The 24,349-nt window shown below is 59.7% G+C and overlaps 2 protein-coding genes across 3 annotated transcripts; both read left to right on the top strand.

The window, feature by feature from the left end:
* The first annotated feature begins 4,956 nt into the window (after positions 1-4,956).
* On the top strand, positions 4,957-6,213 carry SSTR3 (somatostatin receptor 3). The gene has a single exon (XM_069491543.1). The coding sequence runs from the start codon at positions 4,957-4,959 to the stop codon at positions 6,211-6,213; it is 1,257 nt and encodes a 418-aa protein (XP_069347644.1).
* Positions 6,214-12,252: 6,039 nt separating this feature from the next.
* Positions 12,253-22,862, top strand: C1QTNF6 (C1q and TNF related 6). 2 transcript variants are annotated; one of them, XM_069490047.1, is made up of 3 exons: positions 12,253-12,274; positions 18,586-18,835; positions 20,601-22,862. In XM_069490047.1, the coding sequence occupies exons 2-3, from the start codon at positions 18,592-18,594 to the stop codon at positions 21,146-21,148; spliced, it is 792 nt and encodes a 263-aa protein (XP_069346148.1). In that variant the 5' UTR covers positions 12,253-12,274; positions 18,586-18,591; the 3' UTR covers positions 21,149-22,862. The 2 variants fall into 2 exon arrangements, with proteins under 2 accessions (XP_069346148.1, XP_069346147.1); XM_069490046.1 differs by lacking the exon at positions 12,253-12,274 and adding an exon at positions 15,718-16,113.
* The last annotated feature ends 1,487 nt before the right edge of the window (positions 22,863-24,349 follow it).

Below are 24,349 nucleotides of genomic sequence, written 5' to 3'. Positions count from 1 at the left end.
CCCCCGGGGCGCGTGTCACAGCCAGTGTCGAGGCAGGTGGCTGCAGGGCAGGACGGTGGACCCCCAGCCCACTGCTCGCAGGCGCCCTCGGCCCTCCTCTCGGCCCTGGCTGGCCCACACCCCGCCTGGCCTCAGGACACAGCTGTCGCCTGGGGGCATGTGCTGCAGTAGCTTGAGGGAGCTCCGGCTGGCCACGGGCTGGCGGCCCGAGCACCACATCCTCCTCTCCAACTCCCTGCGGGAGCCAAGGCCGGCGTGGGTGGCTGAAATCTCCTCGGTAACAGGGTCTGCCCCCCTGCTCCCTCTCCTGCCTCCTCCCAACCTGCACCCCCTCACCCCGCACCTGCTCTCCGGCCCTCAGCCCCTCCTCCCGCGTCTCCTGCACCCCCCTCCTTGCTGGCTCCATGTCACCATCTGTGGCACAGTCCCTCTCTGTCACTCTCCCTGCCACCCCCTCGTTCTCCTTCCTCCCTCCTCGCTCTCCATCCCTGCCTCCCTCTGCATCTCTCCCTCTCTCTCTCCTCTTTTCTCCTCCTTGTCTTCTCCCTGTCAGCATCTCTCCTCACTCCCCCTCATTCTGCCTTTCCACCCACTCACCGTCCTCTCTCTCTCCCTCTCTCTCTCCCCTCCCCCACCTCCGACCGACCCCCTTTCCCTCTATTTCCATTGGCTTCTTACATCCCCTGTTCTCCTCTTTTCTTCTTCACCTTGGGGAGCTTGTTCCCCACCCCCACCCTGGGCCCCTGACTGCAGACCCCCCCATCTGTGTCCCTGCCCCCCAGGATGTATCCTGGAGATGGGGGTTGATGCACCAGGCACCGCTGGGAAGTCAAGGCCAGAGACCAGATGGGAGAGGCGCTGTGGGCAGACGGGGCTGCTGAGGGCCCAGGAGGGGCCCTAGCCCACAAGCTACCTAGAAATGGGCACCGTTTGGGTGCCCTGGCTAGGGGTGCTCTAGGGACACCTGGGGACTGGCCAGGGAGGGGAGAAAGCAGGATGATAACCAGCCTGGCGGCCAGGAGGGGACCCCTCACCCCGTGGGCAGGTAAGGCGGCTGGGGCTGGGTGGGGTCCTGGAGGGTGGGGTGCCGGAGCCCACCCTCTGCCCAGGATGAACTTGGGAGGCTGGGGCCAGGGGCTGGCAGCGGGTGAGGAGTCCCGGGGAGGAAGGAGGAGGCCTTCCTGTGACCTCTTAGAGGGCTGCAGGAGCAGGGGTATTCATCTTAGAATCTTGTGCCACAGTTCTAGAATCTCGGAATCGCAGAGCAGCAGCATGTTAGAGCTGGAAGAAGCCAGATGCATCACGGCATTTGGCCCCAGCTCACGTGGCAGCTCTCCCGAGCTCCCCCCACGCGCCCGTGCTCAGCACTCTCATTAATCTCGACAACGCCCCTGGAGGTGAGTGCGCTTGTCTTCCTCTTAATGGGAGGAAACTGAGGTCCCCGGGGGAGAGGTGACTTGTCCAAGGTCACACAGCATTTTGGCATCTTCACTCTGTGGCAGAGTGAAGCCCCCAACCCAGGGCTTGTGGGGGGTGTTCCTGGGGCCAGACCCCAGGTTTGGGGTGGGAGTGTGCCAGTCGGCACTGACCAGCATGAGCCGAGGCTCTCTGGGAGAAGGCCCGGGTGCAGAGGACGAGCAGATGCAGAGACCACGGGGGACCCTCAGCCTGCATTGTCAGGGCCGTCCCAGACCTTGATTCCTGTCAGCCTGGGGCCTGTTGAGAAGCCAGTGTGGCCAGGAGGTACCAATTGTTTACGAGCAGACAGAACTGGGTTTGAATTCTGCCTTCCCACTCCCCAGCTGGTGACCTTGTGCAAGTTACTTAACCTCTCTGAGCCTCAACTTCTTTCTCTCTAAAACCCTCTTGGGCTCCATGGGGATTTCATAGTGAGTTTGAAGCCTCTGCCTGGGAACAATGTCCCATCTTGGAGCTCTACTTGCTGAACTGCTTGGTTGTTCACATTCAAGGACGTTCTGAGTGGCATGCTAGGTGCTGGGGCTCATTCAGGGTCCCCGCGTCCAAGAGCCAGCATTCCAAGGCCTGGGAGACAGGCAAATGGAGAGCTCCTGGGTGCCTGGCATCCCTGAGGGCCCGTCTGTAATTGCTGTGGGGCTCAGGGAAGCCACTCACCCTCTCTGTGCTCTGTCCCTGCTAGAGCAGTCCTCTGAGGAGCCCGCCCCCAGCTTTCAGGCAAGCTTGTGCCAAAGATAAACCAGACGGGAGGAAAAGTCCCTCCTTCCCGGGGATGAACTAGATTACGCACAGGATTCCAGCTCCTTAAAGAAAAGACGGCACCTAAATTGCAGGTCTGGCTTATGCGCGTGGAAAGCTGTGATTCCCCTGCTCTGGCACGGTGGCCTGTTAGACTTTGACAGGGAAGACAGGCTGAGAGGAGGGCGGAGGCCAGGAGTCTTGGCGGGGTGGGGGTCAGGGGTTCTAGGAGGGGCTATTTCAACCCACAGCGCAAAGGAGAGTCTGACTGGGTTCGCTGTGCTCCTGCCAGGGCCAAGTGTGTGTCGGCATGCGTGCTCGTGCGTGTGGGTGCACACACGTGTGCCGGGCATGGGGGGGGCTGGCCTCAGAGCTCACCCCCCGGCTTCCCTGGGGGCATCTGTCCAGCTCCTTGTCCTTCCCTGGAGCCTGGAGCTCCTGCCCGCCCCCACTCCGAGCCCCAGGGTGCCCACAGGGGATCTGTGCATAGCACAGCGATGGGGGGGCGCAGAGAGGGGGCGGGTGGAAGGTGTCGCAGGACCCTGGCCGAGGAAGTAGAACTCTAAGGTCCCAGGTTCCACAATTCTGGGTCTAAGAAGGACTGATTCTGGCATTCTAAAATTCTAACATTCCCTGATTCAAGGACACTGAGTCTAAAAATCTGATTCTAAGATTCTATGACTATTCTAAGAAGCTAAAATTCTATTTCTCAGCCTCCAATAGTGTGAGGCTTTGGGTCCATGATCCTAATGGCTCAAGAGCCCAAGGGGCAGTGTGGGGAGCTGGCTGCCAGCTGGGCTCTCGGGTGGGTGCCTTCCCTAGGCCTGGCCTCAGTTTGCTGCCCTGGGGAACGGGCGTGGAGGTGGGGAATGGTCATTCAGGGTCCTCCCAGATTTGCCCCTTCGCGGGACACTGTATGACGCTGCCTGTCACCAGCTTAGCCGGGAACCTGGCGCAGCTGGGGCTCAGAGCAGCTGGCAGCACTGTGAGGACGCTATAGCCTGCTGTGCAGACACTGTGCGCCCCCCACCCCCGCCCCAGTGCTGCTATGCCAGGCTCAGGAGAGCTGATGAGGGCTTGGGGAGAGGGGTGGATTGAGGACAGTTTGGGGACGCCCCCCCAGGCTCGGAGTCCTGTCTCCTCTCCCAGACTCAGGAACAGGGAGGGGGTGCTCTGTCTGAGCCCAGCCAGCCTGCAGTGTAGTCAGGAGAAGCCATGGCCTGGGGGTTCTTTGCCATCCTTGGCCTCCCCTGGCCTGGCACTCGGAACTCTTCACGGCCCCAGGTCCTCAGGACAGGGACAATCAGGTGGGCTCACCCACCCAGAGGCGTTTGTTTGGAGTTGGGGGGTCTCCCCTTCCCAGGAGGGTTGCACCTCAAAAGTGGAGTCTGCGTAGGGGAACGCGGACTGCAGGTCGCACTGGAGGCATTTCAGGCCCAGCGTCGGTTCAGTCGGAGGGTACTAGAAGAAGGGCTTCTCTGAGAGATTTCTTCCCACCTCAGGGTTTTCTGCAGGGAGAATCGAAGGACAGCCAGGAGCCAAGGGATGGGGTTGGGGGGTCATTAGAAAGAAGGGGTGTGGTAGGAGGTCCAGGCCCCAGAGGAGGCTCCTGTTTTCAGGCATGCACTTTCCCCAGCAGGGCGTGAAATTCCACCATGGCAATTCATCCCCTCGGCGCTCAGAACTGCCGCCCCGGGCTCCTCTGAGTCATCCCATGCCTCAGGCACGGAGGCAGGGCTGGTGCCAAAGCGATGCTGGGAGGCAGCGGGTGGGGGTCCAGAGCTGCATAAGGGGGAGACCACAGCGCAGCAGGGGGCGGGAAGAGGCCCGGTTCCTTAGCCACATGGGACGTGTCACGAGAAAGGCGTGGATGAGCACCCCGGGAACACGGGTTCGCTGTGCTGCGGGCGAGTGCGTGCTCCCACCCCAAGACCGTCTGAAATGTCCCCGCTCTGGGCAGCCCGCCCCACTGGCCAGGGATGGTGGCCATTCTTGTCAGCACCGTCACGTGAATTATAAATTTCTCCAGCACCAGTGGGTCTCTGGGGGAGAAGGGGCCTCAGCAACACCCCCAGGTTCACAGCCAGCTTTCCTGGGCAGGGCCTTTGGGAGGGTGCAGTGGGACGGCCCAGGCTGAGGGGGTTCCTAAGGGTCCCCAGTCCCGGAGGAGGGGACACCCCTGAGCCCGTGACTCTTAACTCCATTTGGAATCTGAGGAATCTGACACAAGCTCTGAGCTCTGCCCAAAAAAGACACGGACACATTAACCTTCACCCAGACGTCCGTGGTTCCCCTGAAGTTCGTCTGGGCGCAGGTGGAGGACCGGGGATGTGAAGCGGTATTTCTCAGACGTGAGGCCTGAGACCTGTTGGTGGACGATGCAACCCTCTTACTGGGGTCCTGCCAGCCGGGGCGTCATACGTAGAAAGGGCAGGTATTGGTTTATGAACGGATGTGACCTCATGTCCCACACCACACACTAGCTGCATGGTAGAGTGGTCATTTCACCCCCTGAGACTTGGTTTCCTCCTCTGAGAAATGGGAACAGCACCACCCAGCCCTGTGGGCTGTGCAGAGCAAATGAGAGGGTGCGTGCCAAGCCCTGACCTGGGGTACGGTAGGTCTCCAAGTTCAGTGTGATGGGGGAGGGGCAGCACAGAGAAAGCCATCCTCTGTCGTGACCAGGCTGTGTCCTCCCTCCTTCAGGCCAGTAGCTGACTGCTGACCACTGCCCCCTCAGCCATGGACACCCCTGGCTATCCTTCATTGGTGCCCACGACCCCGGAACCCGAGAATGCCTCCTCGGCCTGGCCCCTGAATGCCACCCTGGGAAACGTGTCGGTGGGCCCAAGCCCGGCAGGGCTGGCCGTCAGTGGCGTTTTGATCCCACTGGTCTACCTGGTGGTGTGCGTGGTGGGCCTGCTGGGCAACTCGCTGGTCATCTACGTGGTCCTGAGGCACACGACCAGCCCGTCGGTCACCAACGTCTACATCCTCAACCTGGCGCTGGCTGATGAGCTCTTCATGCTGGGGCTGCCCTTCCTGGCTGCCCAGAACGCTCTGTCCTACTGGCCCTTTGGCTCCCTCATGTGCCGCCTGGTCATGGCCGTGGACGGCATCAACCAGTTCACAAGCATCTTCTGTCTCACCGTCATGAGCGTGGACCGCTACCTGGCCGTGGTGCACCCCACCCGCTCGGCCCGCTGGCGCACAGCGCCCGTGGCCCGCACGGTCAGTGCAGCCGTCTGGGTGGCCTCAGCTGTGGTGGTGCTGCCCGTGGTGGTCTTCTCGGGTGTGCCCCATGGCATGAGCACCTGTCACATGCAGTGGCCCGAGCCGGCGGCAGCCTGGCGGGCCGGCTTCATCATCTACACGGCTGCGCTGGGCTTCTTCGGGCCGCTGCTGGTCATCTGTCTCTGCTACCTGCTCATCGTGGTGAAGGTGCGCTCGGCTGGGCGGCGGGTGTGGGCACCCTCGTGCCAGCGGCGACGGAACTCTGAGCGCAGGGTCACACGCATGGTGGTGGCCGTGGTGGCGCTCTTCGTCCTCTGCTGGATGCCCTTCTACGTGCTCAACATTGTCAACGTGGTGTGCCCGCTGCCCGAGGAGCCTGCCTTCTTTGGCCTCTACTTCCTGGTGGTGGCGCTGCCTTATGCCAACAGCTGTGCCAACCCCATCCTCTACGGCTTCCTCTCCTACCGCTTCAAGCAGGGCTTCCGCAGGGTCCTGCTGCGGCCTTCCCGCCGTGTGTGCAACCAGGAGCCCACTGTGGGGCCTCCAGAGAAGACCGAGGAGGAGGATGGGGAAGAGGATGGGGAGGAGGGAGGGGCGCAGGGGAAGGGGAAGGAGGAGAATAGCCGGGTCAGCCAGATCACACAGCCTGGCAGCAGCGGGCAGGAGCGGCCGCCCAGCAGAGCGGCTGGCAAGGAGCGGCAGTTCCTGCCCCAGGAGCCCTCAGCTGGGGAGAAGTCCAGCACGCTGCACATCAGCTACCTGTAGGGGCCTGGGGAGGGCCAGGGTGGCCCGAGGAAGGGACAGAGGCCATGGGTGTGCCTGGGGCATGCTGCCCTAGGTGCCAGAGACCCATGCTGGGATGTTCAGAGGCCTGGGCTCTGACCCCACTGCTGCCGAGACTTACTGCGTGACCTTGGGCAGGTCACTTCTACTCTCTGGGCCTCATTTCCTCGTCTGTGACTCAGGGATAGGAGTAAGCGGTCTGGATGAGCTTTGTCAGGCGAGAGGTCTGGTGGGCATCGCTGCTGGGCTGACCTTGCTGAGCAGGGCCGGGGTAAAGGCTGAGTGCAGGCTGGCCTGCCTCCCAGAGACGGAGCATCCTGGGGGGACCAGCCTGAATCTTGGCCCTCAGAGGCCTGGATTTCCCGGGCTCAGGGTCAGGGACACAGGAGATGCTGGGGGTGGGCTGGAGCCCCACACAGAAGAAAGTCTAACCTGGGGGGAGGAGGGGCTGGAAGTGCTCAGGCCTGGGTCAGTGCTCCCCCGTGGGCTGTGAGGCCTTGGGCCGGCTGCGCTCTTTCAGTTGTCCCCTGCCGGACAACTCGGTAACCTCCAGGCCCTCTTGGCCCAGACACCCAGAGCTGGAGCTCCTGTGCTCCTGGACACGAGGAGAAGAGGTGAACTTTCTAGGAAGCTAATGGTGTCCAGCTTCAGGGTCCCTTACTGCTTGGGCTCTTTTGAGGCCCTGCATCTAATTTTGTACTGTAATTTTGTATTCCTTTTCTTAAAGAGGGACCCCAAACTGCATAAGCCTAGGCCACCCAAAGCCTGGCTCAGGGGCCCTGTTGAGGTCAGCTACCTGATCCCTAAGGCAGGTTGCTTTGGGTCTTGTGGCTGGAATTGGGGTGGGGGCATCCTCAGGTCTCTGAAGGCTTCCAAGAGCCTCCCCATAGTGGGACCTGCCCTGTTTGTCTGCTTGCGACCTCTCTCTTCCCCTCCTGGAGACCCAGGCAGGGACCCACGTGGACTGGCATGGAAAGACAGTGTCTGAGCAGCGCTATGAGGAGGAGATAAGAGGAAGAGGAGGGAGAAGGAGCAGGAGGGAGGACGACAGGTCTGTTTCTTGGAGCCATCTGTGGCCCCTGTGGGCTGAGCGCAGTTGCAGCATCTATGAATCAGAGTCGCTGATGCCTGGCCCGACCAGCGTCAAGGAGAAGCTGCACGACCCAGTGGGTGAGCTAACGCACAGGGCGGCAGCCCCTCGAGGGCCTGGGAGTGGCAGAAAGAAGGGTTCAGGCCTTGACGGAGGCCACATTGGGAGAGTGGTGAGCCCCTGGTGAGTAGGGGAACAGGCCTCCCTATCGTCTATGTTCCTGGGGGCTTCCAGGACAAGAGGGGTCTGGAATGGAACCACGGGGAGTAGCCACTGTCCAAGGCTGGGCCCGGACTTCCTCCTGGAGAGAACCCCTCAAGCCGTGGTAGGGCTTGCCCTAGCAAGGGTGGCACCTCTGAGAAATCCCTCCACCCCCACCCCCTGCAGAGGGCAGGGGGTCCTCAGGGAAAGCATAGGAACCAGAATTTTGGAGACCTGGATCTTCAGCCCACCTCAGGGTCCTTGGCTAGCCTTGGCCTCTCTGGGCCTCAGTTTCCCCATCATAAGATGGAGGTGGTTATCCCAGCTTGTCTGCCTTCTGGGACTTGGGGAGCAAAATGAGTCATGCTGGATAAACTGCCAGGCTCACTGCAATGGATGCCCTCCGCACTCCCAGGCTTGTCCTGAACCCCCACCCCAATTCATCAAGTAGCCTCTCTGTGTCTGGCTCTTGGGGTGTGGACACTGCAGGCCATGAGACATGGGGAGTTGGGGGTCAGAGGCCAAGGGGCAGGGAGGCAGGGTTCAGGGACAGTGCAGGACCCTCAGAGGGGAAGTGTGTTCACAAAACCAGAGATTCCATGGAGATTGGGGGCTGGAGGCCCAGCCCTGGGATGTGGTCTGGGGGTCCCCTGAGGAGGGTCTGAGCATCTGAGGAAGAAGGGACCCCTGGCATTCCAGCCTTTTCTGCCTGACCCTGCCTTCCTGACTCCTGGGCAGATGAGCAATGTCCTGCGAGGATAATGGGGAGGCCAGTTAGGAAATCCTTGCTGCTTCTGCCCCTAGCTCTTGTCAATAAAGATGGCGATACACAACAGCATCGTGGCCTGGCCAGTCCCTCTGCCAGACGCCGTGGGTACAGAAGGGTGTGAATGTGCCGGTGTGTGTGGGCTCTGTGCACCCTGGCCTCTTCATGTGTGGCCTCCCAGAGCCAGGCCCTCCAGGGAACGTAGAAGATACCCTTGACGGGCGTGGACCCACATCCTTATAGATCTTGATCCAAAAGCAGATCTCCTTCCTCCCTATTACCTAAATAGCAAATCTCATGGAAGAAAGCCGATTGGCTCCAATTGGGTCACATGATGGTCCCCTAGGCCAATCACCAAAGACAAGGTGATAGGGTGCCATGATTGGCCAGGTGTGGGTCATGTGCCTATGCTGCCAGTAGAGAGAAGGTACGACCTGGGGAGCAGGATAGGGGTGGTCAGGGACAGCCCGCCAATGGCAAGGGGAGGTGGGCCAGGCAGTAGCAACAGCAGCCTGGGTGTGTGCAGGGTTCACTGTGTGTGGCTGCCTTTTCTGGCTGTGATCACATGTGTATGAAGGTTTGTGTGAGCACAGTGCAGGGTGCACAGTAGGTGCTCAGCCATATCCGTGAGTGAACGTGCACTGGGGCCTCACGTGGGGCAGGGGTGTGTGCGGTGGGAGCAGAGGAACCGCTGGGGCCTGAGTGTGGCGTGGGAGTCGCCGTCTGGGCCAGGATCCCTCCACGGGCTCCCACAGCCCCAGCTCCCCCACCACACTGGGTGCCACTCCCTGTGCATCTCACGTGCACGCACGTGTGTAGATGTCCTTGTCCCCCACACGTGTGTGTGTCTGATAGCCTTGTCCCTCCCAGGGCGTGTCTGTGTTTCCAGGGCCTAGCCGTGCAGGTGTGGGCCCTTCCGATGAGTATCCGGAACGAATGCACAAAGGGGGCCATTGCATTTCACAGTTCCAGGGTACTCCACCCTGTGACTCCAGCCTCCTGTGAAATTGTACAATGTGGTGGCCCCGAATAAACGAGTGTGGGGGTATGGGGGGCTGAAGGAGCTCGTATTGGGGTTTGGGGCTAGAATCTGTGGGTTGGGGGAGGCTCTGTGGTTGTGAGCTTGAGCAGGGAGCGAGGAGTGGTGACAACCCACCTTGCCTGACTCCTCTTCTTCAGCCACCGAAGTCCTTACCTTGAACTTGTCTCTCAGAGGCGGTTGCCAGGCAACAGCCCATGGCCACCCTGCTCTGGACCAGGACTTTTTATGTTAGCATCAGCATTATCAGGAAGGAGCTGGAAGTCTGCAGGGCTGGGAGCAGAGAGAGCCGAGGCCCCCAGATCTTTGGGATCCTCTTCACCTAGAAGGGGTGGGGCAGATGGAGGCCAGTGTCCCATGGGAGGTGACAGCTCGGCCTCCACAGGACTCCAGACACAGAAGAAAACACAGCAAGAAGCTCAGGCTATAATATGGGGGACACTGCCCTGGAGTTGTACAAGGCCTCCATCCTGCCAAGGCCTCGGGGCACTCCCCGGCACTGGGGGGTCTGCTGGCAGGCTGCAGGGGGGATGCGGCCCCTACAAGTCGTGGGACCCACAGTCGGAGGCCTGGGCCCTGGGCCCCACTGTGCCACAAACCTACTGTGTGGCCTTGGGCCATTTACTTCACCTCTCTGGACATGACTCATTTCGTTAACAAAGGCTTTTCTGATCACCAGCTGTATGCAAGGCCCTGCCACTGGCCGGGGGCACAGTGGAGGCAAACAACACGATTCCCATGCTCACAGTGCTCACAAGCCACCACACGGTGAACGTGTCACTATTTGTTGGGCTCACTGGGGAGGGAAAAGTGCAAAGCGCTCCGGGAGCCTCAGGGGGGTCGGTGGGGCTGCAGCGAGAGCAGAAGTCTGAGCCTAAGTGTGCCAGGCAGAGGGACCTGCACGTGCTAAGGCCCCGAGCATGGAGGAGCCCAGTGAGCGAGGGAAGAAGGTAGCAGTGAGATGCTTCAGGGACACAGGCTGTGTCATACGGGCCTCCAGGGCATTAATCCCTGTGATGGGCTGAATATTCCCCCCATTCATATGTTGAAGTCCTGACTCCCGGTACCTTGGAATGTGACCTTTGGAAATCAGGTCATTGCCGAGGTAGGTAGTTAAGATGAGGTCTTACCGGAGTAGGGAGGGTTCCTAATCCAATGTGATTGGTGTCCTTAAAAAGGGGAGATTGGGACACAGACAGGCACACAGGGAGATGTCATGTGAACATGAAGGTGAAGACCAGAGTGATGCTTTTGCGAGCCAAGGACACTGACGATTGCCAGCAAACACCCGGACGCCAGGAGACAGGCCGGGAGCAGCTCCTTCCCTCACAGGCTCGGAAGGAAGCAGCCGAGCTGAGGCCTTGGTCTCGGACTGCCAGCCTCCAGAACTGTGAGAATAAATTTCCTTTGTTAAACTCGCCCAGTTTGTGGTACTTTGTTAAGCCGCCAGAGCAAACTAACACAATTCCCCACCTGCAAAACAGAAATCACAGCCCCTCCCCTCCTGGGTCTCTGGGGAGACCTCTGGATTGACCCACTCATTCCTTCCTTCAGCAGCTACTGGGTGGCTGCCAGCTGCAGAAAGCTGAGGGCGGAGAAGTGGAGTACAAGGCCTGGCTTCTAGAAGTCAAGGAAGTGACAGCACAGATGAGAGGTACAGAGGGCGGTTCCTTACGCACACAGACTCTGGGACTGCCTAGGTTTGAATCCCGGCTCATTGTTCGGTAGCTGTTTGACTATGAGCCAGTTAATTAACCTCTCTGGGCCTGTGTCCTCCTCTCTGAGATGAAGATGAGAGCAGTTGTCCCTGTTGTTAGGAGGTTTAAATGAGTTAATATTTGTAAACTGCTTAGAAGAGTTCTGGCGTGCCACAGGTACCGTGTAAGTGTCAAATAGACACGGGAAGTGCTTTTACAGAAGCAAGAATCCATCTGCGGGTGGGGTGGAAGCCTCCCCAGGAGGGGTTAGAGCCCAGCCAAGTGCAACTGGGGACCAGAGTTTGTCTACAGGGCGGGGTGGGAGACCTTCCAGGCCCTGATGACAGCTCTGATACTCATTTCACAGCTGAAGGCAGTGGGGCCCAGCATGGCTATGTGACTTTGCCCAGGGTTACAGCACCAGGAACAGGACCCAAAACACTTTTTTCCCAACCTCTAGGCCAGTGCCCATAATTTTTAAAAACTATGAAAATGGGGGATGGGTGGACAGGCATGATGAGGGGAGGGGGGAGAGCTGAGGACACTGTTGTCAGCTCCCTGGTGGCCACTGGGCCATGGCAACGTCCTCAGGGAAGACTCGACAGGCAGAGGGGCAAGCCAGTCCCCACCGGGACCTCAGTTGCTTCCCAGAGGCCCAGCCACCCCCAGCAAGCTTTGCAGCCCTGGCACAGGCCCGCCTAGCAGACCAGGGCAGTGTGCACACAGGGGTGAATGACGGACGCACACGCGTGCACACGTGTGTGCTAAGGGTGAGGCCAGCCTTCACTTTCTCATAGGCTCAAAGAGAGTGGCCAGGCCACATTCAGTGTCCTCCAGGGTCCCAGACACTTTGAGTTCTGGCTCATGTGCCCCCAGCGCCCATTTCCTCTACCACCATCTTGTTCCAGGTGGGGAAACTGAGGCCTTGGGTGAAGGTGGGCTGTACGAGAGCCCTGCTGGAGAAGGTACAGGACATGGCCTCTCAGCCCTTCGACCTGCTTTAATGCAGCAAGTGTGTCAATATTTGCTCATGGGAACTGCTGGCGCTGCACACCCGGCCGTGGCCCGCACGGCCCTGAGCCCGGCTAGTCGCTCCCTCTGTGAGACCGTGGGTCGCCTCTGAGCTCTGCCGGGACCTTCCGCCTGCTCCTCTGAAGGGAGGGTCTCTCCGGCTCTGGCCATAATAAACAGCAGCTATCAGGGGAAAAGGAAACACACACAACGCCCGCTTACGTGGGCGGCCGTGGCAGGTGAGCCCTTGGCACACACTCAGGTTCGAACCCCAGCTCCACCACTTCTTAGCTGAGTCCCTTTGAGGCAGCCTCGGAACCTCTCTGAGCGTCAGTTTCTTCATCTGTAAAGTGGGCTCCCCACCCCATCTCACAGGACTATCGCAGGACTGCCCCGCCCCAAAGGGTGGCCTCCGCGAGCGCTGTGCTCTCTATGCCCGGCAGGGGGCGCCGCGGGACCTCAGGCCTCGCCCCCTCGCCGAGCGGCGTCCGCCCAGGGGCTCCTCTCCGCGGGCCAGATTCGGCCACACTCGGATCCGCTCGGCCTCATTCGGCTCTGCTCGGCTGTACTCGGCAACATTCGGCCAGACTCGGCCGAGCTCGGCCTTGTTCGGCTCTGCTCCCTGGCTTCGGGGAGTCGTCCCTCTCACTTTTGCCGCGGAGAGGTTGGCGCCCGCGCCGGCGCCAGCCCCATCATCCTGGCTCTGCCACTAGTCGGCCGTGGGAGGGAGACGGCTGCTGGCCCCCAGTGTGTCTGAGCCTCAGTTTCCCCCTCTAACAGTGACTAGGGGCCTCGTCGGGGTGCAGAGGGCCTCGGACGGCGCTGGCGCTGCCCTTCCCTGGGTGTCTTGGGGATTCAGTTCCCGTTTTGTAAAATGTGATCCAACTCGCCCAACTTGGCCTAACGCCAGTGGGATCAGACGGAGAAGCTGAATCCAGAGAGCGAAGTTCACCCGGGGCCACTGGGCTCGTCAGTGTGTGTGGGATTCTGCAGAACCGGGGCTGGGGCTCTGCCCGCGGGAGGGAGCGGGGAGCTGCCGGGCAGAGGGAGGGTCCTTTTGGACCCTCTGCCCACTTTGCGGAGATGCTGGATTTGGGGCGAGAAGTGAGAGAATGGGCGCCCAGCCCACCCCGCCCCTCTGTTCGCCAAGAAGGGTCTGGGGCCGGTGGGCTGGGCGGGGGGCCGGGTGGGCGCGACGGCTCTCCCCGGCAGGTGGCGCTCACGGTGTCCTTTGTTTAAATTGATAACTGCTTGAACAATTAGATCTGTGACTCTAGTTCTCTTTTTTGACAGGCACACATTTTGTCTGTTAACTACCTGAAGCACACGATGGTTTGCAAGTGCTGACGGAATGTGCCTGTTTTTACACCTTCCGCTGACCCTGGGCTGCAGTGTGGCCAGATGGTACAGCACGGTGGCTGGGGCTTGGCTCCCAGGCAGTCTGTGCCTGGTTATCCTCGTCTGTAAAGTGGACAGACGAGGTAATAATTGTGCCTGCCGCAGAGCGTTGGTGGAAGGATTAGATCTCAGAACAGGACCTGGTGGGCGTCAAAGCTGTCTTCGGGAGTGGGGGATGAAGTGGGGTGGCTGGAGAGATACAGGGTGTGTGCCCTGGGTTTCTGGCCTCGGTGACAAGGGGTCAGGCCTTTTGCCTTGGGGTCACACCTTTGCTGAGGGGAGTTACGGCAGGGTGACGAGGGCATCCTGGGCCAGCTGCTCCTCCTGGCTGTGCTGTCGTCCTGGGTCCCAGGCTTCAGCCGGGGTGTGCATGAGGAGAGTGGGCACCCCCCACCACCATATGCAGGGTTTAGCCAGGGAGCAGCGCTCATGGGTGGCCAGTTTGGGGCACCCCCACTGGGGATGCCGCCAGGCTGCTCAGATGGTCCTGGCTTCCTCATGTCCACATGGCCCAGGGACAAAAAGGCTCAGAGAGGTAAAGAAATTTGCCTAAGATCACACAGCTAGGAGGAGGTAGAACTGAGTCATAACCAGGGCTGGAGCTCTGCCTGCAGGCCACCCGACCCCTGAGAAGATCCTCAAACGGCTGGGCAACTAAGAGATGACCCGCAAATGGAGGAATTTTCAGGCATGGCAAAAGACAGTGGGAAGGAAAATATTGAAGTGTCATATTCCAGAGTTCTGCTCTCTTGTCAGCTCTGTCCCTAGCCACTGCCCTGGACCAAGGGAGACAGGGGGGCCTTCTCCGGGGCGTTGCATGGCTGGGAGCCAAAGGAGCTGGCCCTAGAACCTGGCGAGTCACCTGCCTTTCCAGCCAGCCTCCTTACCTGTTAAATGAGATGAACAGGCTTCCCCTGCAGACGGGTTGCTGAGTGCGGCATGGTACACAGTGTGGGCACACAGTCCGCCTTGACAAAACCGTTCCTGTGGCTCCAGCCTGGTTCTCTCCAACCCCCATCGGTCTTCTCTCTCCATCCCCCTTTCCTCACAAGGTCAGGCTTTCTCAGCCCCAGGGGTCAGAGACAGCCAGGAGCTGGCTCCCTCCAGAGCTGCTGACTCAGCCCTTTTCCCTCTGTGGCAGCAGGGAGGTGGCTCCAGCCGCAGCCCTGGCTCCGTGCCCTGGGAATGCTGCCTGGGGCAGGGCCACGTAGCGGGCAGGGCCGGTGCGGGCCTGCTGGTGTTCACTGTGGCCACAGTCCTTCAGTCTGCTCTCCTTCCGGCCGCCTTGGACCCCTGAATAGACCTGGGCCACTCCAGGTCGGGTTGGGAAGGGAAACAGCACAAGGCTAGAAGTCAGGAGGGTCTAGCTCTCATCCCAGCTTGGACTGCAGTGTGCTGTGCGACCTTGGGCCAAAGACTTGTCCTCTCTGGACCACAGTGTCCCTGCTGGTCAGATTAAGGAATCAGATTAGATCATCTCTTAGGATCTTCCAGGATATTCTGCTATTTGATTGTCCCCCAAATAGGGAATCTGAGGCCAGGAGATGAGCCCTGGCCAAGAACACTTTGCCTAGCTATAAGCGGTGACTGGGGTTTAGCACCTAAAGCCCCGGACTTGAGTATGTACCCCTCAGGTCTCTGCACCCCTGCGCCTCCCTCCTCCGGGGCTGGCCCTGAACGAAAGCCTTGGCCTCGTCCCCATGCTCAAGGGTGGTGGGCACCCCAGTGGGTTGGAGAGCCTTCCCTCTGTAGGGTGGTGGGCTCCCCTCCGCTAGCCGTGTGGCCCTGGGCAAGTCACTTCGGCTGCCAGCTCCAGCTCCCTCTCCCAGCTGTCCTGAGGCTGGGGTGGGACTAGTTGAAACAATGGACAGAGATACCCTGTGGGGACCAAAAGGCCCTAGAGAGCCAGGCCTGGCCCAGGCAGTAAGTCCTAACACAAGGCACTTGTCTTTGCACAGAGATCTCTGGCCCCAGAAACCAGGGCAAAGAGCCAGGGCTGCAGCCTTCGCCAAACTTCCCCCAGGCTCAACGGAAGGAAACTGAGGCAGGACGCTGCCCAGACCCAGGGGCACGCAGGCTGCCCCCTGTGAGCTTTTTGGGCTCTAGAAGACTGGGAGGATGAACCAATACCATTGGCAGAGTTCCAGAGAGGAGGACTTTGGTGTACATGGGCGTGGGGGACTGCCCTGGCTGCCGCGCTCACACGGTGTGACCTGAGGAGGTCACGCTCGCTCATGCACTCAGCAGACAGGCAGGAGGGACCCAGGGACTGGCGTTCTTGCTCCATCACTGCAGGGTGAGGTGTTACAACAGAGGAAGAAAGAGCTAGCAGGCTCCCCGTCCACACAAGAAGGGACCTCAGACCCCTGCCTGCTCCTACTGTCTAGGCCTTTGAATGAAACAAGACCCCCGTGGCCCACCAAAGAGTTAAGGAAAGGAAATCCCCTCGGTCTGGCAGAGCCTGAGGCCGGAGGGAGGGAGCAGGAGGAGGGGCGCTGGGAGCCAGCTCAGCGGCTCCCGCCCTGGCCCTGCCTCCCTGCATCCCTTCCTCCCGCCCTCCCCAGCTGGGCCTGGGGTTCTGGGCCAGCAGCCACTTAGTGCTGCTGACATGGGCCAAGGAGCCAGAGGCCCTGCAGTGGCCCAGGATCCGTGAGCCAAGCGGGAGGCCGTGGGACACAAGGTGAGTGACCTGAGGCTCTTGGGACTCCTCTCCTCCCTCCTCACTTCCTGGACAAATCCGGGGCCCTGCTCTCTCCCTCTGACCTGCCAGCCTCTCAGGCTCTCCCTTCCCCGCTCCCTCCTGCCCTGCGGAGCCCCCCTTGTTCCTGGCTTGTACCGCCCTGCCTGGACACAGGCCAGCTCAGCTCGGCTGGGCTTACCTGGACCCTGGACCGAGAAGGGTTGCCCTGCCACCTCTCTCCCCCAGAGAGGTCCCAAACCGCCAGTGGAAGCAGCAGGGACCTCAAAAGTCCCCCTGATAGCATGGTCCCCCACACTTGGTCCCTGCCTGGCACCCTCCCCACCACCCCCCCAGCTAGTCAGCGATCCTAGCTGTGGTTCTTACTCCTCTTGTTAAAGGCTTCCTGCTTCCTGCCCCTCAGGCCAGGATCTGTGTCTCTGAGCTTTTGACTCCCATCTGGCTGGGGCCAATGGGAAACAGAAATGTCACCAAACCATGCCAATCCTCTGGGGGAAGTTCTGTTTCTTCCCATCCCATGCAGACACAGGGAAGAGGTCAGAACATACTTTTGAAAAGTCTTTTGCAATTCAGGCACTTTTCCTGCCCTGAAGTCCTCTCAGATAACCTGGGAAGGAGGTGGTGGTGTCATCTCCTTGCAAGTGTCAAGGAGTGGGAAGCCCAAGGAGGGTAGGCCACTAGCCATAGGTCGCACAGCTTGTAAACTACTCTGGGATCCCAGTTCTGACTCTGAGACCTTAGCTTGTCTCATGAAGTCACATCTGTGGCCAGGAAAAAGAAAGGAATTTTGCTCTTCTCAAAACCACTGGGATCTGTAGTTTACAAGTAAAAGGTGAGGATGACAATGTCAGAGAGGGATGATGTGGCCCTCTGAGGCTGCCACCTGCCTTGTGTTGCAGAGCCCGGAGACCTGACCAGGGTGGGCAGAGCGGAGCTTGGGAAGGGCCCTCCAGGAAAGGGTGGGTGGCTCTGCAGGCTGCCCGCCCCACCTCCTCTTACCACCCAGCTGGGGTGGGGGGGAGGAGGACGGGGCTCCTGCCCCTCCAAACCCGCCGTTACCTCAGTGCCCAGTGAGATAGTCTGGTGTTTTAAACAGTAATAATTTTATCTTCTCTACATGTATTAACCACAGAAAAATATTTTTGAATTGTACTAAATGTTAAAGGAGAACAAAAAGGAAATAAACAAAGAAACGCCAGAAGTGTAAAAACCAGTCTGGTTTCAAAAGCCGAGTTTCTGATTCTGCGATAACTCACCGCCAGCCCCCAAAGGCTGCCACCACCTCAAAGGCTCTTTGCCTGGCTTCCTGCCCACCAGCCCTGGGCCTGTCTCCAGAGCCTGGTGTCCAGGCTATTTCCTGCCCCTCTCCTGGAACTCTGGACCCCTTTCTTGGCCAAGGCCAAAGACAGATCCTCCCAAACCCTTGAACTTCTCTGCTCCTTTGAATTTTCCAGGCCTCCTAGTCCTGCCCCCAACTTCAGTTTACCACCTTGGCAGCTGATTGGCAGGTCTATGATGATTGACATAACCACCTTCCAATGAATTAACTCTCTCTGGAGCTTTCCCGGCCGGGCTTCTGGGTAAGGCCGTTTAGGATGTTGACTGCACAAAGGTGCTGAAGGGTGAAGTGGGCTAGCACCAGCCCTTGCCAAGCTGCACATCCTCAGCTTTGCATTCCTCCAAAGGGGACTTCTTTTTTGTTTCTAATTTGTCCGTCCAGAGGGGCATTGCCTTCTACTTTGCACGAAGGCACTGTAAAGGCCAGTGATGGCCTGCAGTCCACGACTCAGTGCATCTGCTCCTGATCTCTCAACAACGCAGTCATAGCATCACCACGAATAGCCCTGCTCATTTTCTCTCACGCACGTTGCTTCCTGTCTGCTGGAATAAATGAACCCTCCCGTCTCCCTTGTCAGAACCATGGAGTTCTCGTGCCAGAGTGTAGGCTCAGGCACACGTCCTCTCCCCTGGGAACAAGCTTGCAGAGTCCTTTGTGTTTGTCCCTTGTGTCCACTAATTGATGGTGGAGTCAATGCCAAGAAAACAAGCCAGAGAGAGGCTCGAGGGTGGGAAAAGCATTTGACGGTCTCAGTGGTTACCAGTCATGGGCAGCTGGGCCATCTTCTCACCGGCCCCCAGCAAAGGCCTCCTGGGACCCTCGTCTTGGCTGTGGCTGTGCAGAGGACCTTCCCCCTTTCCAGGCACGGGAGTGGCAGAAGCCTCTGTGGACTGGGTGCCAGGGACTCAGCATCCAGATCTGCCCTGCTTCCAGTCTCCTAATGGGGACTTGCTTCCCTGTGCAGGCCTCAGTCTTCTTGTCTGTTAACTGGGGGCAATCACACTCCCTCCCGAGTTATGTCCCCACTTGCTGGGGGTAGCAGGGGCCACCCCGGGCACTGGCACATCATAGATGTTGAGTGAAATATAGTTCCTGTCCCTCCTTCCTTGTTCCAGGTCACTATGGGGATAGCCACCCTGGGTCCCCTCTGGGCTGCACTCCTGCTCCCTCTTTTGGTGTTCGGGGTCCCCACAGAAGAGCCCACCTCCGGGGAAACTGTGGCCTCCACCCCCACTGGGGGCTGCCGACGGTGCTGTGACTCCCTGGCTCCTGCCGATGCTGCTGATGTGTCCCCAGCCTCTCCGTCCGCCCTCCCATATCTCCTGCCTGAGGTCAGGCCGTACATTAACATCACCATCCTGAAGGGTGAGTACCCAGCCTGCCTGGTGGGGGCAGGGAGGGCCAGGGGAGAGGGGGAGCAGGAGACCCCAGCACAGAGAACTGTCCCAACCCGTGCATGTGGAGCTGAGTCCCCACTGTGTGGCAGGACTGTTCTGAACGCTGAGGATGTTGGGACCAAACCAGGCAAAGATGCTTACGACCTGGGCTCCTTTCTCAAGGGGGTGGGCAATGAGCAATGAACATATTCCCTAAGTTAATGGGACCGAATGTTCGATGGTGATAAATGCTCTGGGAGATGCAAAGGAAGTTGGGGTGAGGGGCTTTGAGAGGGCAGGTCTGGGCACAGGATTGCACACTGCATGGAGTGGTCAGCCTGGGCCTGGGGCAGGGCTGGGCCTGGAGTGTTTCAGGAGCGGTGTGGGAGAGGTGACAGGGCTCAGATTGTGCAGGGCCTTGTCTTTATTGGCCACAGTCAGGACTCATGCTCTTCTGAGGGGGGTCAGGGGAGCAGGGGTGGGTTTCAGCAGGGGAGAGACCTGATTGGACCTAGGTTTCAAATAGATCCCTCTGATGTGGTGTGGACAAGAGAGGCAGGGGACAAGGGCAGGAGCTGGGAGCCCTGGGGGCCATCTAGGAGACGGCTGGCTCCCTGCCCTCTCACACTGGGCAGGAAGGAAATCACTTCCCATGTTGGGGCTGGGAACGGCTGATGGCGGTGGCCAGGCCCTGGGCATCCTCAGCCTCTGTCTTTGCTCTTTGCTCACAACAGCCCTGTGAGTGTGGCATTTTATCATGCCTCCCACTTTGCAGATAGGGAAACTGAGTCTCACAGGGGGAGGAGCTCTCCTGGGGTCACACAGCCGTCAGGGACAGAGCCCAGATTAGTTCCTGAGCTCTCCACAGGGCCACTCCACAGCCCCTTTCCCTCCCGGCTTCTCCCCCAAGGGCCTGTGCCCTCCTTTCTGCCCCTTCCCCACCCATGGTCCCGGGGACCCTGGGGAAGCACAGGACCTTCTAGGCCATGCAAGGGTGTGGCTGCAGCACTGTGACAGGCAGCAGGGAACTGTGTGGGGTCAGGTCCCTCCAGGCGTGGGTGGCCACCTGCTTTTCCTGTGTTCAAGGCCAGCCTGGACTAGGGGCCAGGCAGGGGTGTTCCTCCCTGGGGACCAGACCCCGGGGCAGGTCAAGGTGGGCTGGACCACGCTGGGTGAACCGTCCTGCCTCGTGCTTGCAGAGTTTGCAAAGTGCTTTCCCATAGGACACTTTGTGGAGTGTCACAAATGCCCCTGTGAGGTGGGCACGATCCTCTTCAAAATACAGACAAGAAAACCAAGACCCCAATCATGAAATGCCTGGCTCCGAACTTGGGCTTCTCCTTCAGAACCCCACAGTGCACCCCGCCACGACCCACATCCTTGCCAGCCTGGGCCTTGTACTGTGGCCCCTGGGCCTGGCCTCCCGGGGACCACAGTCAGACCCTCCCTGCCAGTCGAGGGGAACAAGTTTGCTCTGGGGACAGACCAGATTCTGAGTGCAGCCCCTTCTGCTCCTGAGCTGGGTGTTCCCGGGCAAGTCATTTGACCTTTCCGTGAAGTGGAGATGGTCACGGTGTCTTCTTAGAGGGCCGGGTGGGGAGGCAATGTCTGGTATACAGCAGATGCTCAATACATGCCGGCTCTTTCTCTGGGCCTGGGCAGGCTCAGAGCCTTCCGCAGACAAATGTGGTGTGGGGACCTCCTTGGCGCAGGCCCAGGTGCCCGCCCTGACTTCTCCCCTACTTGTCCCACAGGTGACAAAGGGGACCGAGGCCCATTGGGCACACCAGGGAAGCTGGGCAAGGAGGGTCCCCGGGGGGACCGTGGCCCACAGGGCACCAAGGGCTCTAAGGGGCAGATGGGCAGCCCGGGTGCCCCGTGCCGGACGCGCTTCTCGGCCTTCTCGGTGGGCCGCAAGGCGGCCCTGCACAGCAGCGAGGGCTTCCAGCCGCTGCTCTTTGACACGGTCTTCGTGAACCCCGACGGGCACTTCGACATGGCCGCGGGCCGCTTTGTGGCCCCCCTGCGCGGCCTCTACTTCTTCAGCCTCAACGTGCACAGCTGGAACTTCAAGGAGACCTACGTGCACGTCGTGCACAACGAGGAGGCGGCCGTCATCCTGTACGCGCAGCCCAGCGACCGCAGCATCATGCAGAGCCAGAGCGTGATGCTGGCCCTGGCGCCCGGCGACCATGTCTGGGTGCGGCTGTTCAAGCGCGAGCGTGAGAACGCTGTCTACAGCGACGACGTCGACACCTACATCACTTTCAGCGGCCACCTCATCAAGCCAGAGGACGACTGAGTGCCTCCAGGTCACCCCTCAGCTGGGTGGCCGTGGGCAGGTCCCGTCCCCTGCAGGGCTCAGTTTGCATCTCTGTAGAGCGGGGAGGCCAGGTGGTCCCCAAGGACCTGGCATTCTGGGGAGGCCCCCTTACTTTCCTTACCACCATCATCCCTCCCAGACGGTTTCTGCTCCTCTCTCATCTTTTGGACGTATTTTAAGAAACTTTCTACCTAAATATTCTAGAACTTTCCCAACCGTGTAGCCCAGCACTTCTCACACTTGAATGTGCACGTGAATCACGTGGGGATCTTGTTAAAATGCAGATTCTGGTTTAACAGGTCCAGAGGGGGCCCAGGATTGTGCATTTCTAACAAGCTCCTGGGTGATGCCGATGCTATCGGTCTAAGAACCACACTTGGGTAACCCAATCAGATTCTAGAGCTTTCCCAACATCCCAGTACTTTCTGGAATCCTCCAAACATTCTAGAATTCTCCCATTACTCTAGGACTGCCCCTCCTGCTCTCTCTGCCCCTCCGCCTTCTCTCTGTCTCCTCTGCGGCCACCGTTCCTTTCCTCACTCACCAAACGCTGAGCACATCTCTGCCCCGGCCCGGGAAGGGTGAGGTAAGGCAGACACGGGCCTGCCCCTGCCCCCAGGGAGCGCCCGTCCGGCCCAGGTGGGGAGACAGAGGAGTACGTGGAGATGTTATGCAGACGCAGGGAACACGCAGGGCTGTCCTGGGCAGGTCTGTGTCTGGGTGTCCAGGCACTGCAGGTCTCTCCTAACCCACTGCTGCCCGAGGTAGCGGGTACCCCCTTCCCGTTCCTCACCCTCCTGCCCAATGCCCCTCATTAAAGCAAACCCCAGAGGGGCCTTGGCCAGGTCAAGGGTCCTGGGAGGAGAGGACTCAGGACTTTGGGGGCATTTGGGGCTGAAGGGGCCCCTGGGGAATGCAGCCCAGACTGCCAGCTCCCGGCACAGCTGGCGCAGTGACCCGTGAGGACTCCTACCCTCCACACTGGCACCCCTCCCAGCCTCCTCCCAGGGCTCTGCCAGGGCCCTGCTCAGTCCCTCCTGCCAACGGTGTCTGAGCCTCAGTTTCCCAGGACTTCCAGCCACTGTCAGACACAGATGTCTGTCCCTTGGTGCTCTCTGACCCTCCTTGCCCCTCACGCCAGCCCAGTGTCCCCAACTCTCCAGGCTTTATCAAGGTGCTAAGGCCCCGGTGGGCAGCTGCCACCCACAGAGCCCTCCTCTGGCCTGGTGCTGCCCTGTATCACCAGCAGGTGATGGGCCAGGACGGAAGGCACGAGGCTTTGAGCCCTCCTCAGGCCTGGGGACCTGAAGCAGGCAACATTCCAGGTCATTCAGGGGCCCTCCTCTGAGCCATGCTGCCTAGAAAGGCACCGGGGGAAGCCAAGGCAAAGAGGGGACAGCAGGCGTCTGTCCCTTCTCCCTCTCCCAGGGTGGGCAGCCTGGTGGCCTCCTAGCCTTCCCCTCCCCCACCCCAGGTGGCCTGACCTTCCCAGGAAGGGGCGGCCGCCACCCATTGGTGCTTCTGCAGATTCCAGGGCAGAGGGCCCCGGGGGTGGTCTCTGGTGCTCACAGCCACGGGAGCCGTGGCCACGTGGCCAGGTCATCGGAGCAGGGCCTGAGCCAGTGCCAAGAAGACTGGCTATGACCACCCCAGCCTGCCTGCGCCCCTGCCCTGCTTGTCCAGCATGATTAAAGGATGCTGTGTCCTCTTGGCAATCCAGACTGGTTCTTTCTGCTTGGGTCCCTTTGCCTACCCTGGGAAGGTGGCTGGTCCTGGTCCCTCTGGGGCCGGGATCCAGGGCTCCAAAGAGACAGAGGGCAGCCCAGGGCTCCACTCTGGGTGCTCCCCACTCACAAAAAACCCAGCCCCCTCGGTCACTCACACAGCCACTCAGTCTGCTGTGCAGCTCCCCGGCTGTGACCTCGGGCAAGTCCCCATATCTCTGAGCCTCGGTTTCCTGTCTGTAAAATGGGGATGATGATAATCTACCTCATGCGGTGGCTGTGAGGATTAGTGAGGTTGCCTGGTGAGTGCCACATTCATCCTTGAACCAGCACCTATTGAGCACCTACTGTGTGGCACAGAGCCTGCAGCTCAGAGCACCATTTGTCACCTCCCCCACGGAGAACGCCCATGGACTGGCGTTCTAGTGAGGCACTCAGAAGTGTCAGACAGACCACAGTCCCTCCCCTGGGGAATCCGTCTCTGTTTTGTGTTTAACATCTATGGGAGACTGTTGGATATTCTCTGCAGAAAACCACACACGACATTTGACAGTGGAACACCTTGACAGCTCTAGCTCTGTCTCTCTGGCACGTGGATGGTTTCTGACTTTCTAAGTTAGCCTCACGGAAATACGAGGGCTGTCTGGAAAGTATCCATCCACGTAACATGAAAAATAGAGACATTTACTGAAGAAGATACAAGATACCAGAAACGTTGTACACAGGACAATGACACCTCAGTCTCCTTCTAAGTAGGCACCTTGGGACGTCACACAGTTCCCCTGGCGTCTCTTAACCTAACCCGTACACGTTCAGCACGCTCAGGTGTTCTGCTTGTTGCAGGCCTTCCAGAGTGTGGATCACTTTCAACAGATTCTCTGCCCTCTTTGGAGCGTTTGTGCCACACTTTTATTTGTGCTGCTCTCATTGCGTCGTCCCCGAAAGCCTTCTGAATCATCCGACTAGTTTCCGCGGAGGAATGTTCAAACTTAACACAAAATCTGATGCAGAGCCGTTGCTCTACTTGCCCCGTCATTTAGAATGTGAGGGCCACACAGTACACGTGCTCACTCAACGCCTCTAGCGCCCACTGATGAGTACAGCGATGCTGTCCGTGTTCACGCATGCGCATCCCCGTCCACGCTTCTCGCTTCTCGGCTGCCAGCTTCCATCCACGCGGCGCAAACCGTGTTTGTTATGCTAACAATGGCTGGATACTTTCCGGACAGCCCTTCGTGTATTTGAAGTAATGTCGCTTCTCCTACTGGCTGGATGGGGCGCCCTTCCCTGCTCCGTGCTGTTCCTGCTGTGTCTCACCGGTTTCTGGGCACCGCGCGGACAAAGTATGCTGCAAAGCAGCAACCAGCCGCACCTGCCCGGGACTCGGCCCAGCCCGCAGCCCACCTGCAGGGGTGGGCACAGGCCTCTGTTTCCTGGGAGCCCCCCTGGCTGCTGA

This window comes from Eulemur rufifrons, chromosome 16 (genome assembly GCF_041146395.1).
Source record: "Eulemur rufifrons isolate Redbay chromosome 16, OSU_ERuf_1, whole genome shotgun sequence".
Taxonomy (NCBI): Eukaryota; Metazoa; Chordata; class Mammalia; order Primates; family Lemuridae; genus Eulemur; species Eulemur rufifrons.
This window is presented reverse-complemented; position numbering and strand designations above follow the sequence as displayed.